Source organism: Anoplolepis gracilipes, chromosome 3 (genome assembly GCF_047496725.1).
Source record: "Anoplolepis gracilipes chromosome 3, ASM4749672v1, whole genome shotgun sequence".
Classification (NCBI taxonomy): domain Eukaryota; kingdom Metazoa; phylum Arthropoda; class Insecta; order Hymenoptera; family Formicidae; genus Anoplolepis; species Anoplolepis gracilipes.
Window position 1 is genome coordinate 10,744,890 of NC_132972.1, and position 19,643 is coordinate 10,764,532.

Consider the following 19,643-nt stretch of genomic DNA (forward strand, 5'->3'; position numbering starts at 1 on the left):
TATATATATATATATATATATATATATATATATATCTATATATGTGTATGTATGTATATATATATATATATATATATATATATATTTCTATAGTATAAAATTTCAGAGTTTTATTTCTTTATTTAATATACACGTGTTAATAATAAAATATTCTTTTATACTAAAGCACTGTAATATTATATTACTTTAACTTTGTCGAATAATTTTACAACATCGGTGTTCATTTGTTTGTCTTTTTTTATCAGGAACTAGTAAATATAAACTCGATAAATTTGATGGTAATTAATTATTCTTAATTTCGTTCATAATTATATCATTATAGTTATTTTAAGAGAGCTCCACTTTTTTGCGTACAAAAAATGTCGAAATTTACGTGCGTCGAACCGAGACAAACGATTTTCCCGGTGATGTGTCGTGTCACGAGGGGTTCATCCTTTTTCAGGTGAAGGGCTTTCAACTAGAATACCTCGTCAAAGTACCTGAAGTGAAGGATACGGTTCACAAGCATTCACTGCTTCATCATCTCTGCCACATGGTGATGGAGAAGTTCCCGGATTCTACGGATCTTTATTCCGAGGTGAGAGACTGTTTTAGTTGAAAAAAAGCTGAGGAAAACTTTATACATTTCGCCGAGATGTCGCGATAACGCGACCGTATTTACGAAATCGTGACAAAGTTTGTTCGCTCGTGTCCGCGCAACTTTTTTCGAAAGGCGTTGTCGTGATTTCATTCTGTCCGATTATCTACATCGCACGAGTTTCAAATCTATGCGGAATTACCTTTTCTTAAATCGCTTTCAGAATTCTATTGACCTCTATTGATCCTGTGTTAAAATTTCTAAGAGTTTCGATTTCTTTTACATTTCCTTAATTTCTTCTAGCGGCAACACAAATTAATATCAAATAAATTTGTTTGTCTTACTTATAATTTTAAATCATTTCTACAACTATTTATTTTTTTATAATTATATTTTCATATATGAAAAATTTTATATATATATAAAGTAATATAGAGCTTCAGATAATTCTAATAAAACTCTCAACATCTTAACCTGCACTTTTTTATAATAAATAATTTAAATATGCATGCTATTTTTTAAATAATATATAATATTTGATTAAATCATATCAGAGAGATTAATGATATAGAGCTTGGAGAAGGAAGAACATATTTGAAAATAAAAATCAAAATAAGATATAATAGAAACGAGCTTTCATAGTATCTTATTATAATTCATCATAATTTACGTGAATATATCTTGATTATGAACGATTGATTATTCCTTTGCATGATAAAATTACTTTTATTATGAATAAAGCGAAAGGCAATTACTTTAGATCAGTTTTACACCATCTCTCGCATATTTCTTAAATTGGAATAGCTTTTTCGGTATCGCCAATGTGGTTCTGCTTTCAGATTGGCGCGGTAACGAGAGCCTCTAAAATCGATTTCGACGAGCTGGCGGCGAACATTGCGAAACTCGAGAGCGAGTGTAAAGCGTCTTGGGACCATCTCAAGCTCATTGCGAAGCACGATGGTTCCACAATGATGAAGGTCAAGTGAGTATAATTCTCGTCGAGTTTTGCTGTCTGCGAACCAATTTCCGAGATTCCCTCTTCCTGAGAATCTTCCTGAACGCTCTCGCGTTTAACAAGTTTCGAAAACAATAAATTCGGAAAAGAATTTTTTTTTTCAGTGAAACTGGCCACCATCCAAGTGGAACTTCCATTAATTATCGAAAGGACATTTTCTTTTCCTTTGAGACTTTCCACTCGTATTTTCCACCGGTTATATCATTCGCGTTGTACTTTCAACCTCCCAATAGACTTGTATCTTTCGTAATATTTTTAATTACGTTTTTGTCAAGTACTTTATCTTTTTTATGTGTCAGAATATTCAGAATAATTAATTAAAACATTTCCAGTTTATATTTGATCGCAGTAGTTAAAAGACACTCAATTTATTATGATTATATATTAATGGTTTTATTCTTAATATACATTCCACAAAATTGCTTATTAAAAAATATATATTCTTTGAAAAATACATTGCTTCTTTTTTTGTGCCGCAGAATGTCTGATTTCCTTGCTGATTGCGCCGAGAGGATAATCGTCTTAAACATCGTACACAGACGTATCATAAATCGTTTCCGCAAATTCATTCTGTGGCTGGGTATACCGTTGCATAGAATACAAGACACGAAGCCGAACGAGTTCTGCAGGATTGTATCCGAATTTGCTCTGGAGTACAGGACCACCAGGGAGCGAGTGATACAACAGCTCGAGAAGAAAGCCAATCATCGGGAACGCAATAAGACCAGAGGAAAGATGATAACGGAGGTAAAACATTTTTGTTTCGTACCGTGTTTTTTGTCGAAAAACCTCTATGGTGAATTTCATCGGCTAGATTTATTGTTCTTGTATCTCTGATACTGTATCTTATATTTCTGATGTTGAATATCTCGTTGAATATATCGATTTTAATCTTGTTGAATATATCGGTTAAATATTATCTTTCAATATTAAGTGACATTAATTTAAACATATGGAGAAAGAGAAAAGAAAGAGAGAAGAGAGAGAGAGAGAGAGAGAGATAATTAGATTTTGTTCTGGTTTTTACATTTATTTGTGCGATTGTGTATTTGTATCTGACGATAGATATAAACATAAAACGTAAAGAAATTCTTTAATACTATTTTTTAATATCTGGAAGTTATGTATCTAAATTATAATTTTTATATTGTTAAATATATATTCTCTCATAAAATTTTATACACGATTTTTTCCAGTTATAAATCTCTTGTTTTTGTTACAGGTCGGCAAGTTTCGTACAAAAGAGGATCGGGCGGATGCGGAACTCAGACAACTACTTGGCAGTGACATTTCAGATGTCGAGAGTATCCACGGTACTTTACCATGGCGAAGACAAAGGAAAGACGGTGAGTTCTGTCAGATTTTCTTCCTTTTATTTTATATATGTATATTTTTATGTTGACTTATTTTTCTCTTTCTTTGCGTCTTTCCTGAATTTTGCCTAGTAAATATGCAATAATTAATATTCTTCTACATTATTAATAGGAATGAACAATTTAAGATACAATTAAAATTGAAGTGAACAATGTTATTTCAAATGTAACAGTTATTTTAAATTAAAATATTTAACAATCCATTATATTTCATTATAATATAATGAACGCATTCCAATATGTGACCAAAAAGATATTTTGAATTTTAATATCTATATAAATGTGTATAATGTATGATACCTATATACCTACCTATTTATCTTTTAATTAATAATCGAATAATCAATGTTACTATAATATTATGCCATCCGTACGTGCATTATATTTATTTGTTTTAGTAAAAAAAAATTTATCGCAAAATTTATGCATGATTTTTGTGTCAGGAATAAATGACATTTTTTATGTTAAATACATAAGAGGTATAACAAAGCAAGTATTTATTTATTTATAAATATATATTAAAGAAAATATATACGTATTTACGAATCAAGCGAAAAGCAGAGGTTTCGTTTTCGTGATCAGATGAACGAGAGAGATTTTATCACGACGTAAGATGATGGGCGATATGACGGTGTTCCACCCTCTATTTGACGTCGCTTTTAACTCGCACGAAAATAACGCACTCTAAATGGCGGTGGCCGCGTCGGCTATTCCGCCGCGGATAAGAACAAAGTGCGAGGATTTCTCTTCATCTCCGTAATGTTCCAGCTCGGCGGTGGTGGCGGCGCGCGCGAGATAAATGTCGCCCCCTTAAGCAGCAGCTCTTGCAGGCAAGATTTAAGGATAGCGCCGGGTCATTTGACGACATTACCGGAAAACGAGAAGTAAATGCGTCGCCGTCCTCGTGATTATACGGCGCGTTCGCGGCTCCAGATCCTCTCCCTCTTCCTCCCTCGTGTTTAGCGGAACGTGAAACTTAGCGGCGCGCATAAGTCCCGTTCGTTATCTTCATAGCACAGGGACTTGTCCTCGGGGCGAGTTTCCCTTTTATGCGATTTGAATTTTCTCGCTCGAAATTCGCGACTGCGAAAATGTTCGAGGCTGCTTATATCCGTCGCGCCGTTAAACCGTAAATGTAAGCTCGGCTGTAAGTAGCATTATCATTGCGAGAAGCGTCAAGATGGGATGTCTTCGACGGTCGCGAGCGTTGCTTTATAAATTCCATATTCTTGAGAGAACAATTTTGACTTGAGTAGAATTTTGTTTCACTTTCATTCTTTATCGCGCTTTATACGTCGTTACATAAGATGATAACATCGCCTCGGGAGAGCAGCATGTAAAAGTAGTTAACTTCCAGGGGGAATATTCGAGACAGCGTACATGTTATTCAAGTCGCCACGAAGAGACGTATATAACAATAGCTTCTAAGAATTTTATTTCTAGAATTTGTTGAAAAGAATTTTGTTAGACTCATTGTTACAGGTTTTATTGTAATGTTCTTCGCAAACTTATATATTTTTCACCTTTTTTTCTCGATTTTTTACTATTCTCTCGATCAGCTGTTAGCATATGTATCGTAAATAAATTTATTCATTGAACATGATTAGCAAATAAATATTTTTCACATTAAGAACAATATTATAAATTAGTCTACTTCTAAAGTTTGTCTACTTCCATAGGGATCGGAATTTAGATCTTTATGAATTTAATCATTTTCAAAAAACATAATAATCTGAAAATTAAAATCAAGGCATTGTTAGAGATTGATTATATAATTACAGAATTATATAGATTTAATTAGAGTAATTAGAGTATAAAACTTTTATCTACTTTTGCTTTAATTGAATTACAAAGATGTTTTATTTCTATTACTTTTTAGATTTTTTAAAATTAAATATTTGAAATATTGTCAGTCTATCTTATCGTGATAAATATAGGAGTCAGATATTGAGTATTGAATTGAAGATTGAGGACCTATACAAAGATCTATCTCTATTACTTATGAGCAAAACCCTGTAAAAGCCATCCCGAGAAGAAGATCCAACAGAAACGACTGACACGCCTGGATCTCGTAAGACTATATTACCGTTGTAACCGCGGATCACCACTTTCTTGAGGAAACGTGGAATTTTTATTTCTGCTCTCACAGAGGAGAGGTGGATACGTGGAGGATTGGACCGACTCAAGGAACAAGGGTCGGTGCCCATCCCCTAGTCCTGTACGGCTCGTAAACTTAACCACTCATGTGCATTACCGAGGCTGTGGCCATCATAACTTTTCTCCCCTTTATTTCCGTGCATGATCCGACATAAAATATCTAAACGTCCCGTCTTAAGTCGCGCTAGAATTTCCAGCTGTGGATGTGACGGTTCTTCAGCAGTCTTAATAGATATAAAAACCTCTTGAATTATGCGACGACAAATTGTCGATGGTTTGCTAGCTAATGTGACAATATTAAAAACAAATTGCCTGTTTATACGCAACGACAACCATTACATACTGCTGTTAACGATTTTATTTTTGCTTTTGTATTATAATATATTCCTGCTTTCGTACTATTTTGTATATAGGATTTTATTTCTACTGGATGAAATTTCGATAATAGTTAGGAGGAATTTGAAATTATTTTGAAAATTCGCGAACGCGTCATCGCGTTATTTGCAATATTTTTTTAAAGATCAATTTTTATGTGCTACTAAAAAACGTAGAAAAAAGAATCAAGTATACAAATAAAAATTTTTCGAATAATATTAATAATAATATAATATTGTTAATAAATTTTAATAAATTAATAAATTTATTTAATATATTAATTTTTTAACAATACACTAATATTAAAATCGAAATGTTATCACAGTTATAAATGTAATAAATTAATGTTTCTTTTTTATATGAGATAGTGATATTTTATTTAATTCAATTGAATTCAATATTAGATATACGACTTTATGGATATTTGACTTTATGATTTTACGTTACTTTGAACCAAGTTTCGTCAAAGAATCTTAAGTAAAATCGTGTTTATATAATATTTTCTCAAATTGTTTTTTGTAATCCTCTTATATTATTCATTCCAATTTTATGAATGCATAAAGTAAAATATAGCGTTATCAAAATCCATATATCAGACCAGTGAACAGAAAGTCATTTGAAAGCGTTTAACATTCCTTACGGTAGAATAAGTACGGAAATGAATTGTCTAAATTGACCTACGATCATCAAAGAACGCGTAATAAGCGAGACTTAAGGACTTTTCCTTCCACTTTTTGCTTTGTCCATGAAAATTCTATTACCACCCTCTCACCCTTTTTCTATCTCATCTTCTTTTCCACAACCCTTGTATCGAGAGTGGAACTACCGCTATGATAGCTTTTCTGAGACGAGTTTGAAAGAAACTCTGTAAAAGAAATTCTGTGCATTTGACAGTTTCAAAGTTACTGCCCTGCGGACTGAACGGGATGACTGTAGAAAATAAGATAGTGAGACGATGTGGAAGATGTGGTGACGAATTCTGTAGATACGGGATTTTGAGATAGAGTGTCTTTGTTAAACATCTTTTTCTTTTTGAGCATTATTTTACATGAATAAACGAGAAAATCTATCTTCGAATAGCGTTCAAATGTGAGAATAACTGAAAATAACACCTGAAACCAATAACATGACGCAATACACATAACAATAGCTTATATTGTTAGCGAAATTTTGTTTTGTTAAAAATAAAGCCTTGAAAATATATAAAAATTTTAACGAGGATTTATAAAAAAAAAAAATTTATTCAAAACCAATGGACTTCAATAATAAATAAATTCATATTTCTCCCGAGTAAATATTATTAACATTTGCAAAGTATATGAATTACATTAATATTACATGAATAACGCAGAAAAGTCGGGACATTGTTACAACTTAAGAAGACGAAGTTATTACCAAAAAAACAAATGTTGTAGAATATTAGAAAACAGAAAAAAATTTTGTTTTAGGACGTATAATTCCATTGGGTCCAGTGCTCAGGGATGAAAGCACTAACGGCAACTTGGCTGATGGCGTTGACGAACTGTTGGAATCTCTGGTGAAAACCGCGACGAAAACACCTGCCACGAGAACTACGCCGCGCGAGCGCAAGAGGACCAGACACGCCGATCGTAAGTCTTGTAAGTGTGATCCCAGCACCATGCACCAAGATTCTCCTCTTTATCGAACGATCTCTGATCGAGGAATCGATCTATCAATCGGTAGCGGATTCCTATACGACAGCGTATTTGTGGATGCAACGATATAGATATTTTATCGTAAAATTATATATGCATATCGTACAATGATAAAATAATTTTTTAAATATCAAGATAAATATAATAATTTAAGAAAATAATAATTTAAGAAAAAAACAACAAATTATTAATTAAAATAATACAATACATGTGTAGTTTAATTTATAAAACAAATGGGAAAACAAGCACCGTGAAAATTTGCCGTTGAAGTTTCATTGGCAACAGGAAACGCTGAAATATGGTGCTAACCGTAAAATTTTCCAATAACTTTTGGTGCCACAAGAGCTTTGAATTATCCGTATGCAGTATACATTATTGAAAACGGTTGGTCCACGAATAGAGTTGTGAGGTCACCGGAACCGATCGATAAGCGAGAAGTTTGGAGATGTCGGCGTCGACGCCCTAGATCGAACATGCGATCGTACGCGTGTCATCGATTCGATCTTTCTTATACTTTTTATGCACTTTATTAGCACCGATATCTCTGTCTCTGTCTCAATATTCGTGCTCATTTATCTATCTTTACGTACTGCTGCAATTGATAGAAATCCTAGTAAGATATATGCATTGTCCAATTTGGAAATTTTGCATAAAACGACTTGGGCAGTGTTTTCAGAGTACTGTGATAATATATAGTATAAAATTATAAATAATAAGCCATAATTATACAGATATATATATATATATATATATATACATAAAGTGAATATAAATGTTTTACATAAATTTAAAAAAATTTCAAATATATTTTTTTATAATTGTTTTTTTTCAATTTTAAAACAATTTCCTATAATTCATAATAATTAAATAAAAAAGAGGAACATGATAAAAGGAATTTACTAAAAAATTTAAATTTTTTATGAAACATTTTGATAATTAAATCTGTTCGGATACATTTGGAATTGATCTACAAAAGTATGTTATCAATTAGATTAAATAAAATAATTAAATTAGTTAAAGCTTTTAAATTCTTAATATTAGGCATCTTGATAATTAAGCGTCAAATCTTATCTGAAAAAAAAATTTAATTTAATATTTTATAAAAACATTCCTTATATAAATGCTTCTGTGAAGTTTGACATTAACTTGTAAAACATCGTATAAAGTGTATAAACAACGCGCCTTAGACTTTATTCGTCAATCAGAAAGAAATTTCGTTGGTAATTGTATTCATAGTTACTGAGGAAGCAAAAATTTATACACAAGCATGCAAAAATCTGACAACGAAAAATCCAGCAGTCTGGTCTGGAGATAACGTAACAGCGCACAATGCCTGTAGATTATGTCGTTTCCACGTTTCTGTTTTGCCGGGACGTTGATCGATCTCTCGGTACGCAGGAAGTCGGTATAATCCTTGCCGCCGAGCCGATGGCGCGTAAATCTGGGCATAATCCGATCGCCTCGTGCGTTGATCGATCTGTCCCTCCCGCGATACTTATGATAAGCCCGAGTTCAATACGCGCCTGGGCGAATCGAGCACGTATTTCGTTTCACTATTGTTGAGAGGAAAAATGGCGTATTTAATATTTAATTTCAATAGAAGCGATTCATATTTCGGTAATTGGAAACGAAATTTTCTGCTCGATTTTGTATGGAAGTTTCAAATTTCTTGGTATTTACACAATGCACTTCATATAAATACAAATATATTATTAGATTTTTAACATATATAATAAATCAAAAAGAGAAAAGTTATAAATATTTTCGAAAAAAATAAAGATATTTCTATCGTTGTTAAAAATCTCGAAAAGGGAATGGAGCTTCGAGTAATAGTAAAGATTGTGAAAACATTTACGAGATTGAAATAAAATTAGTCTAAATACAGTAATATTGTTGACGGAACTGAAGAACTAACTGTAAAAGATAACATTGGTCGCTACGACAGCATGTTCGGCCTGTAAACGACTTTCCAAAGATATTTCTCGGGGGTGGAGAGTCTATCCTGCTTTTTCCCTTCGATTCCGATTCGCCCGATTATCCTTTCTGATCGAACTGTCACGGAATCTGCGGTGATGGTCTCAATTCACTTTCATCCTCGAACTAATCCGGTGGATCCAATCACTATTCTGACACAAAATTAGATACGCTCCGATAACTTTACTTCAGTTAAGATTAGCGACATCAGCTTGCTAACAGGGTGGCCTAGCGTTCTTGCGTCTCTCTTTTTTCTGTCCGACAGTGAAGCGATCGCGCACTCGGGAGAACAACACTACACCGGAGGGGTATCAACCCTGATGGGCCAGGTTTCGTGATCTCTGCGATTAAGGTTTAGTGCTTTTTTAAGGTTTCGCTTTTATGGCCTTCTTTTTTATCCAGCATGACATGCATTATTCGCATGACTTTCATCCGCATTTTCTTCTAACATTCAAGATTTATTAATATATCAATTTCTTGAGTTATTAATCAAATTATTGTCGACTATTAACACGCGATTAGCAGTGATATTTTTAATGGACTCGCATTTATTCTTTCTAAATTAATTTTTTAGGAATTTTAGATTTGATTTAAAAATGCACGAATGTTTTACTTTATTCAGAAAATCCTAATTGAAAATTGTGCAGTTTATAAGCAATTAAAATTGCGTAATCATGTTGCTTAACACGACGATACCAATCTTTTTCAATTCATAATAATTAGAGAGAATTAAAAAAAACTTAGTGAAGCTCAATGAAATTATGATATTATTAATAAGAATTTATGTACATTAGTATAAAATACATCTCAAATTTCATGAAAATATACTTTGATTATTTGGATCATCGGATAAATCGGATTATAATAGGATGAATATTTATACTTCTCGCGAAAAGCTAGAAGCTATTTGGAAACTTTGAGACTTTGCTTTTGGATAACCGAATACGGTAAGATCATACGCCTTGAACTTTATGCAATTTGAGTTTCCTATAATATGCATAAGTGAGGGCTAAATTGCATTCGTCGGCAGGAGCAGGGAGAAGATAAGTAAAAAGTTCGCTTCCTAAACGGAGCCGGTGGTGTCTAAGTTTCTTGACTTAATAGAGACTTACGCAATGCGAATGTCCCTCTTGCATGCAAACTTGCGACGTCTGGTATAAACCCACAACGCTTTTCATCTATTTGCATTTAAAGCTCGATACGAATGTCTTGCCGTACTCATATATATATATATGTGAACGTATACATAGATGCATATTTATAAATATAATCCTTAGCAAGATTGTATTTTCATTATCTCTTATCGAAATATTTCTATGGAAATTATGTGTAATTTCAATTCTTCTTATATTTGATAGCCTTCATACAGAAACTTATTATCTCGATATGTGTAAAGTAAAGAAGATTATATTTAATTTCGTTTTTTAAAAAAATACAGCTAAAGATTATTTGTAGTTAGAAGATTATTATAATACAATTATATATACCAAGAAAATATTAGAATGACTGCGGAAGGATTCTAGATAGATAAAATCTTTTTGAATGAAAAATGATGCTCTTGAATGTGCTGCAGAATGCTTAAGATAAGTTTATTGAAAGCGGTCGACGAATGAATCTATTTTTAACAATCTTAAGACGTTGGATTTTCTTGGCGTTAGTTGAAGAACATCAACGTCTGACCTGTAGAAGGTGCCTGCTTTTGCAGAGTGTTCGCATCGATCCATGCAATACAGTAGTTTGCTAGCGAAATTATTGATGTACTATGCTTGGATTGGCGCAAAATGATTTATCGATGTGCAATCGTCTGAGCATAAACTATGATTTTTATTACCACGCTAACATTATGTTCAATATAAACTAGTACTCAATCTATAATATTTTATACATTATAGCAATTGTCCGTGTTACCAGGAGCATAAAATCGGAAAATAAAAACTGTAATTATATTACTACTTTCCTATGCAAAAAATAGAGTCATTAAAAATTATATATTATTTTTATTCTAATATTTCTAAAATATAATATCTTCTATAAAAATCAAATTATTTTTCTGTATTTATTAAAATTTAATATTTAATACTCAATCGAGACAATCTGTGGATTTAGCAAAGCTTATAATAGATAATTTAATATATTTATTAATATTTGTTAATTTACCATTACTATTATGGTGATTAAAAGTCACCATAATTCAGACAGTACGACGATTAATATCATTGTAAATAATTATTACACGCGTATTTATAAAGTACTTTAAAAAGAAATCAATTATAAGATACATCCACAGTTACAATTATTTAGAATACGTACATCATTTTCAATGACTAAATTGCCAATACAGTGGACAATCTGTAATGATGCTATCGTATTAATTAGTATAATAATCACATTTGTTCGTACAATGAGAATTTGTCCGTTATTATCAAATTTACGTAAAAGCTAGGAAAGATATTTGGTTGGAGCTGAGTGAAATCGGTTTACATTTCATTAACGACATGTTCACGGCGCGACGCATACAGAGTGCGTGCATTTACGTGCATACGTGACACCCCCGTGCGCCACATAACACGCCAAATAATCAGCTCTCGGACTTTGTATTTGTAAAGTCGCTGGAGCACGAGCGATTTAACTGAGCAACATTAAATTGGAACGCCACATGGCACGAAGCTCCATCGATTCTAACGACGGACAATAAAAAGGAAGGGGGAGAGAGAATTATTACGCATTATATATGGTCGCTTTTATGGAAAAATTAAAATTTACGACAGCGGAATAACGGTCGGTAGAAAGGTCAAAATATCGCTGGTAATATTTTAGTAATTTACACATCAATTATTGTTTGCCACACTAATTGTAAAAAGTATTTATGTGAATATTCTGGGGCAACATTTATTTCATTTATAACTTGTCTGCAATCTTTTACGAGAAATATGCTGGTTGATTTATAAATATTAAAATTTCATATAAAAGTATTTATTTTAATTACATTAATTTTATTCTCTGATTTACGACGAACAGATATAAATATTTTGAGTTGAAATATCATTCTCAGCCTTACAGTGAAAAGAAGAGAATCAAGTTTTCAAAAAATATAAAAAAAAGTTATAATACGATATATATATACATCGATTTTCTCTATGAAAATTGCGAATTTGTCTGTTGTAAGGATAACGAGAAGGATCAAAGGGATAGCAGATAATTGTTGCAGGAAGAAAATATACATCCAATTCAGGTAGTTGGTGATCGTGTCGAAAGAGTTCTTTGTTACACGATACCAGATCAAAGACGTTGGTATTATTGATATCGAGGGTCCGCGGTGATAGTATCATTATTTCCGAGTAGGTACTTTCGGAACACGTTCGCGTTCGTTGCGGCTGTTGGTGTTATCGATTCCATATTTGCGAATCATAATAAAACCACAATCATCGGATAATGCGCTAATAGATTGCCGTCTTTAACAAGCAGAATTAATTGTAGTGAAAATCAAATACGAAGTTAAAAGTGTTCATCTTTCACGTATTTTTTCTTTATGTTTAATTTCTACCATCTCATGTATCTCTATAATCTTTTAAAATGTGAAATCTGACACTATAATTATAATAAGTAATGAATTTAAAAGATTATTACAATTAATTTTTTAAATTGAAGCACAGTGCGTTTAAATTATGTATAAAATTAAAAACAATATTATATAGAAGTTTATTTTACAGAACAAAATAAAATATATTTCTACTCTCCTTCCTTTTATGAGTTTAAAACAATATTTTTAAAATATTTTAAAGTCATATTTTTTATTAAAATAAATTTGCATGTAATTTCGTATTTTTATCGCTTTGAAAAATTTTTAATAAATATATTTTATTTTATATATTTATTTTAATTTTGAATTATTTATAAAAACGAAATTTTATATACAAAGTATTTTGTTATTATGCGATCAGTATTATTTTTGAAATTTTACGTTGGATACAAATGTAATTTCTTAGATCTAGCAATACCGGTTTTCCAAATGGTTTGTTTACTATCGGTATGAGCAAATCGTCATGTCGACTAATCTGCATAAAGTGGCAAATTAACTTCTGGTTAATTATTTACATAATCAAAATAGCGTAACAAATAAACAGAATTTCAATACATATCAATATACCTATTAATACCTCAATTGATTATGCTACTATATTTTCATTTACATATATATTTAGTATATTATAATCAGTAGTGTATTCAGTCTATTCAGTATATTTGAAACAGTGAAATCAATAATTGATATGTTTTAAATGTCAATTAATTTTTTTATGAAATTGTATTTTAATTAAGCTCAACAAAATTCGCAAATTTTGAACTGTCAAACTTAATTAATACATGTTCTTTTCTTACGTAATTGTAGGAGTCATAATATTAACATGTATACATTAGAACAGTTTATAAAATTATAATAATATAATATAATATTATACATTTTATCATCGATTATATTATTGCTGATTTCAAATATGCATGATAAGCAAATATACATGTATTAAGAGTTGTCAGGTCGTACATACGATTCGAAACTGAATCGTTATATATTTTTACAGGATTCATGTAAGAATTGCTATACTATTGCACGCAATAATAAATCAATTATTGAGAATTAAGAATTTTATGACGGATCTAAAGGTCACGAGGAGTAAGGGTATAACAAACATTACAGCTCGTTGATTGAACGTCATTGAGTTTAATACGATCAGATAAATGAAAAGCTGTTAGCGCGGAAAAATGTTATTTCGATACTTCATACGCGATGGATCGACACGTAAAAACGCTCATGATGATGAACGCAATTATAACAGCTATTTTTATCTCTAACTTTCGCAGCATGCTTCTGTCGCAATAATATAAATCATAGTTATATTCATATCTGTTGGCTTTTATTTATTAAATATTTCATGCACTCTGATAATAATGCGCTCTTAATAAGTTTTTTATTTGGTATTGAAGCTAATTTATAAATATTGTAAATATGTAGATAATATGAAAGATGTCAAGTCCAAAACGCAATACAAATGCGTTAATGACTTTTTATGTGCTATCTCAGCTCGAGAAATTTTTTATTTAATTTTAAAATTTTCAAGATAGATGATTTGAAAGATTTTAAGCAGAAGTGATGTCAAGTGCAGTTATTTGTCGAATATTTTAACCTTTTGAAAAATCAAGATGCTAAAATATTTTTCTGTTTTAATAAGTAAATTAATGAGATATATTTTGACATACACAAAAAGATACAATAAAAAAAACAGTTTATATTATTATGAGACACATATGAGATGTGTAATTCAAAAGGACAAAAAAATTGACTTACGTCACATTTGCTTATATAACGTGGAAAATGTTTTTGGCGCCTGCCACTATGTTACCTTCTCTTTCAGTGCGTAGAACGCTAAAGAACGGTCTCTCAGAAGAGGAGAAAAAGCACATCGCCGCCTACATCAAGGGCTACTGACTGTGATAATACTCGAAGGCCACGACATGCTCTCATGGAACGTGACGAGAGGAGAGCGGGACGTCGATATCGCAAAAAGGCGGAAGCTCGGTGAAAACATCGCGACCCCCGTCGAGATCTAGGCTATAGGATCCTGTTCGCCGTTATCAGGATGCTCCAAAGTAATCGAACGACACGACTCCGTGACATGTCGTCGAGTTTGACACCCGCGTTAAGCTTCGTTAAGCTCCGCGCATTTCGTGCACCTGTCGTTCGATTTATCAAGATGGAATAAGGAAAAATTAAAAAATGCTTTGTATCGTGAATTAGATAAATATTAATCGATTATTTAGACTTAAGAATGATCAAGTGAACGGGTTCCTCTTAACGCGTTGTTTGCGTGCGAAGAAAAATATCTCTTACGTATTAGAGGTTCTATAAGAATTTCTTTACTTTCTATAGATTTTTTAGTCACGTTTCTGTTTTGTAGAGAAATTTCTTCGTTTTACGATAAATTTTCTTTATTCCGCGTAAAAATTTCTGAAAAATTTAACAACGGTGGTTTCGTAGGATTTTCTTTATGTTATCTTATTTTTTTTTTGTTTGAAAGTTATACGCGCGTTGCTTATATATATATAGTTTAGATATTATACTCGATCGGAGGTGATAGAAATGAGTAAATAAGAAAATGAGGTGCTGGGTTGTTCAGTGATAGATCAGTCGCCTGATAATCGGTAGATTTGAATTTGATTCCGGCCTTGTCACCTCGCATAGAAGTAAATTAGAAAAAGTTTGAATAGGAATATTACTCATTGTGATAGGAATAATTGAGAATGAAGAAAAAATAATTTCATTGTTTTTCGTAAAAGAAAACATAATATTATTGTTGCATAGAGCATATCTAATAAAAAACAATAAAAGAATGCTTTTAAATAATAGTGTATGCACCATGCATAAATTTAAGTTAAAGTATTGCATCTGGCTATGCAATAGATTATTATTGAGGATAATTGCTATAGAAGGAATTTAAAAATTGTTTAAAGGTAAGTTCAAACATATATAAGATATAAGAGGAAACTATACGTTTTTAATAGCATCTTCTGAATTTATCAATTCAGGTAATTTGACGAATTTAGCATGATGTGTAGATTTACACAGAAGTTTTTCCGTAGACTATGTACTGGCACATATTCTTCTCTCTCTCCGATAAAGTTACCTTTCTTGATGCAAAGATTCAAAACGGAATCATTCTTTACGTATAAAAATTTTTACTTTACAAAAAAGTAGAAACCTGAAAAAATCTTTTTTATTATTAATATTTTTAGCGAAATAGCGATTGAATTGGCTAGTTTCTCTTTTAAGATATTATAAGTCTACAAAAGACCAAGGCTTGAAATAGATCGCGGATAACAACTCAGCATCCCAACTGTCAGAGATTCATCTATCACTTCCAATTTCGACAGCGATACTCACGGAGTTGAGGTGCGTTTTATTCGTGCGACAACTAAATATCATTGTAAAGATTTACTCGCGGACGACAGGGTCGACTCGACAATTATATATAAGACCACGTGCCTCGACAAATTTTTATGATCGATTTTTAAGATCAATTATTGGAATAATCGACGCTTTTGTTCATCGATTTACAACAAAGAAACTGCTATTTTGCGAAATAACTATATTCTAGAATGATTCCTGTTAAATAGCGATTATACCAACATATGTTGAACAACGTAAAATTCTAGCAGCATGACATGCTTAGCAACTTAGATATCTTAATCATCATGTTATTATTGCGTTTCATAGAAACGCATAATCGCAATCATTGTAATCTTTCTGTGGAAATATTTCTTGAAATAAAACGTGAAATCATTATAAATGAATAAGAATTTATGCAATTTTGATTCTTTCTTTTCTTTCCTGATATAATTTATTCGTTTAAAAATCTCCGAATTTGTTGGACTCCTGTAAGAAGGTAAGTGTTTTAATTGATATTAAATGTTTGAATTAATCAATTATTAATAATAAATATAAAACAAATGGATAATTATTAAATAATTGTTATAAATCAATATTATAGAATTATTATAGAAAAATAGAATTTTTCAGACTTCACAGGTTAAACTTGGCCTTCTAATTTCTATTTTTATTTTAAATAAGTAATTAAATGAAAAATAATTAAAGATATTAATTTTAATGCAATAAGTTCTATATTCTATTTTTGTATTTTCAAATATCTTAAATAATCAATAAAACTAATTATTATTAATTATCCAAATATCTAAAATTTTTTAAAATAAGATTTAAAAGAACAAGTATAGACAAATCTGAAAGAGAGAAAGAAATTTCTTATCAATTGTGTGTAATCAATGATTAAGAATTATACAGCACAGATATCGGACAATTTGAAATAATCAAAGTTATAATACGGAATCTAATTGCTACAGATAGATGCACAGCAAAATTTACTATGAAATATATATTTTTAAAATAATCTTATATGTATAGAAATGTTTATTTGTGTAGAATATTATTGTGCGAAGTATGTGTAATATAAAATATTTTTATCTACGGAAAAAATCATAATTAGGATTAAACATTCAGGCGGGGGATGCAGAAATTTAAAGAGGTGGTTATATAACAAACTGTGCTCGAGACACATGATTTATTATTAACCTTCGTCCAACTTTAACAACATACAATATAATGTAGTAATAAAAACGCATCAGTTAAAATGTAATAATGATAGCGACGATAGGGGAGGGCTCGCGTAAGAGCGGCCACATTTATCTCCACTGTGCATCCTCGGGATATTTCCTCCTCCTGTTCTTTTCGTTATCCTCTTCTCGCCTCCTAACGTGAATATCGCGCGAGCGATTTTCGAGCAAGGAATCGTTTTGACTGGATTAAGGGAGATTGTGGGGCGGGAAAGGGGAGGAAATTGGTGGAAGCTTTGAGAGAGTAGGATAGAATGTATGTGATTTTTAGCACCATATGTCGATGCCTTTGAGTTACGCTAACATTTATAATCATGTAGAAAAAACAGTTTCTCCGTCATACCTTTTCTCGCTTTGTCATCACAATCTCTCTCTTTCTCTCTTTATATTTATATATAATACATATAGCGCGGAACACACACAGCCTTTCACTTCACACTACGACAGTGCAATCACTCGAGCAGACATTCGTGCATTTTTTCCTTTATTTTGTTGTAATATTGTATTAAAATGTACAGTAGCGTCATTGCGCCGGAATGTCGTCTATCTAGGAATATCCGTGAAAATTTTACCATGTTCATGAAGCGTTGTAAGTTTTTTATGTTATGAACAATTGAACATAACGAAAACAAAGATGTTTAAAAGATTGTTTTATTGTTTTGATACGTATTATATATACGTATTTTTTACGATAGCGGAATTTACTTGGATGGCGAGTAATTTATTTCCCCCGATATAGCAATTTTATTTAATAAAAATTAATAGTCATATAGTTTTTTATTAAGCTTTGTCATTTTAAATAATTTAAAAATGCGATAAAACTTTGCTAAAAATAAATTAGATACCTAAAATAATATTATTTGCAACAATTATAACAAAATTTTATATGACTACCAAATTAAAATTTCATCTCTTATGATAAATACCATTAAGCAACAATGAAAGACTTGCAGATGTTCCTAGTAAGTTATGCCAGAATTAGAGAGATTCAGTTGGCGATTATATGCCAGGAGTCGGTCAAAATTCCCTCTGTGAATTCCCGAGCAATGCTGTGCGTATAAAGTGAGACTCGCGGGATGTCATTGTTCCGAACGAGTGCAACTGTATCCTCCATTCAAGATTACACATCTGGAGGATTTAAAAAAACAAAAAAATTTTCAAATTATGAATTTAAGGCTGTCGGGTAGCCTTCGACAAGCTTTAAAAGATTTCTCCAAATCTCTTTCAAAGCTTTAAAAACTAGTTACGGATTTTCGAGCTTTGTTGTTGATCTCGTCCATCTACGTCCGGAGGTTTTCCTGCAATCAAGGACACGAGTAGGACTCTACAAACTGGAGATTCCCGAAGGTCGCATCCCTCTTGCGTTGCGAGTGTCAGTGATGCTGAGCTGGAAAAGTTTGTTGGTAAATTCGGTTGGTCTTGCGAGCTCGAACACGCGTGTGCCTGGGGCGATCAATGGATCCTTTAGGAATCCCCGAGAGGGGACTCAAAGAGGTGATTTTATACAGAGGTGAACACGTGGTGGCGCGGGGCGCGACGGCGTCGTCGATGGTAGGAACGACGAGGACGCCGACAACGGGCGCTCGGAGACGCGATGATGCGGGACAAAGACTTCAGAGCTCATCATGCTTCGGCCCACTGAACTCATCGTGGGAAATGAAGCCATTCTTGTCCTTGTCTTCGTGCTGGAAGATCTCCTCGACAAGTTTATCATGATCAGCCAGCATTTTCTTCACGTCTTCGTTTTCACCAGCACCGGCTTGCTCCGCTTCTATCACCTGTTTTCGTAGATAATCGCTCACCTATAAATGAAAAGATTCACCACGTACGAATTAACTAAAATGACATTAAAAACAGAATGCAGTTTTGTATACAACAACATATACAGATTAATATAAATTAATTATATTAATTGTTAGATTTTAAATTAAGCGATAAATTAAAGCGAATCGTGATGTATGCACAATTAATATGTTATGAATTATTCTTACAACACGAAATATTTTGTTTGTTGAAAAAAAAAAACTCGAATTTATTTCTCGATTTACATCTAAAAACAATTTATTTCTCAATTTCTACATAATTATTTGTGATTTTTAATCATTGTAACAGGATTGTAACAGGATCCATATGATATGAAGCTTCTGTGGTGTTTTATTATATAATATGCAAATACAAAAATATGAATTGTTCAATAATATTAAATTCTATCTCTCTCCATACAGAAGTAATTAAAATATAAATAAATTGCATTCATATTTTACATATTACACATATTACTTTAGTCAAGCTTATAAAAACAAACAATTTATGAAATA

General features: G+C 31.8%; 2 protein-coding genes across 6 annotated transcripts in view; one reads left to right on the forward strand and one right to left on the reverse strand.

Moving 5' to 3' along the window:
• LOC140664241 (FH1/FH2 domain-containing protein 3-like) overlaps window positions 1–16,499 on the forward strand; it is a 162,719-nt gene extending 146,220 nt beyond the window's left edge. For 2 of the 4 annotated variants that reach the window (XM_072889184.1, XM_072889188.1), the window contains 6 exons: window positions 443–577; window positions 1,417–1,559; window positions 2,072–2,339; window positions 2,815–2,938; window positions 6,946–7,116; window positions 14,556–16,499. In XM_072889184.1, coding sequence (XP_072745285.1) covers window positions 443–577; window positions 1,417–1,559; window positions 2,072–2,339; window positions 2,815–2,938; window positions 6,946–7,116; window positions 14,556–14,629 — 915 coding nt within the window. In that variant the 3' untranslated portion in view covers window positions 14,630–16,499. Of the gene's footprint in view, window positions 1–442; window positions 578–1,416; window positions 1,560–2,071; window positions 2,340–2,814; window positions 2,939–6,945; window positions 7,117–9,412; window positions 9,500–14,555 lie in introns of all 4 variants that reach the window. The other 2 variants (XM_072889186.1, XM_072889185.1) reach the window with 2 other exon arrangements.
• Window positions 16,500–17,241: 742 nt separating this feature from the next.
• Window positions 17,242–19,643, reverse strand: part of Fkbp14 (peptidyl-prolyl cis-trans isomerase Fkb14) — a 62,935-nt gene continuing 60,533 nt past the window's right edge. For both annotated transcript variants that reach the window (XM_072887580.1, XM_072887581.1), the window contains exon 4: window positions 17,242–19,127. In XM_072887580.1, coding sequence (XP_072743681.1) covers window positions 18,939–19,127 — 189 coding nt within the window. In that variant the 3' untranslated portion in view covers window positions 17,242–18,938. The remainder of the gene's footprint in view (window positions 19,128–19,643) is intronic.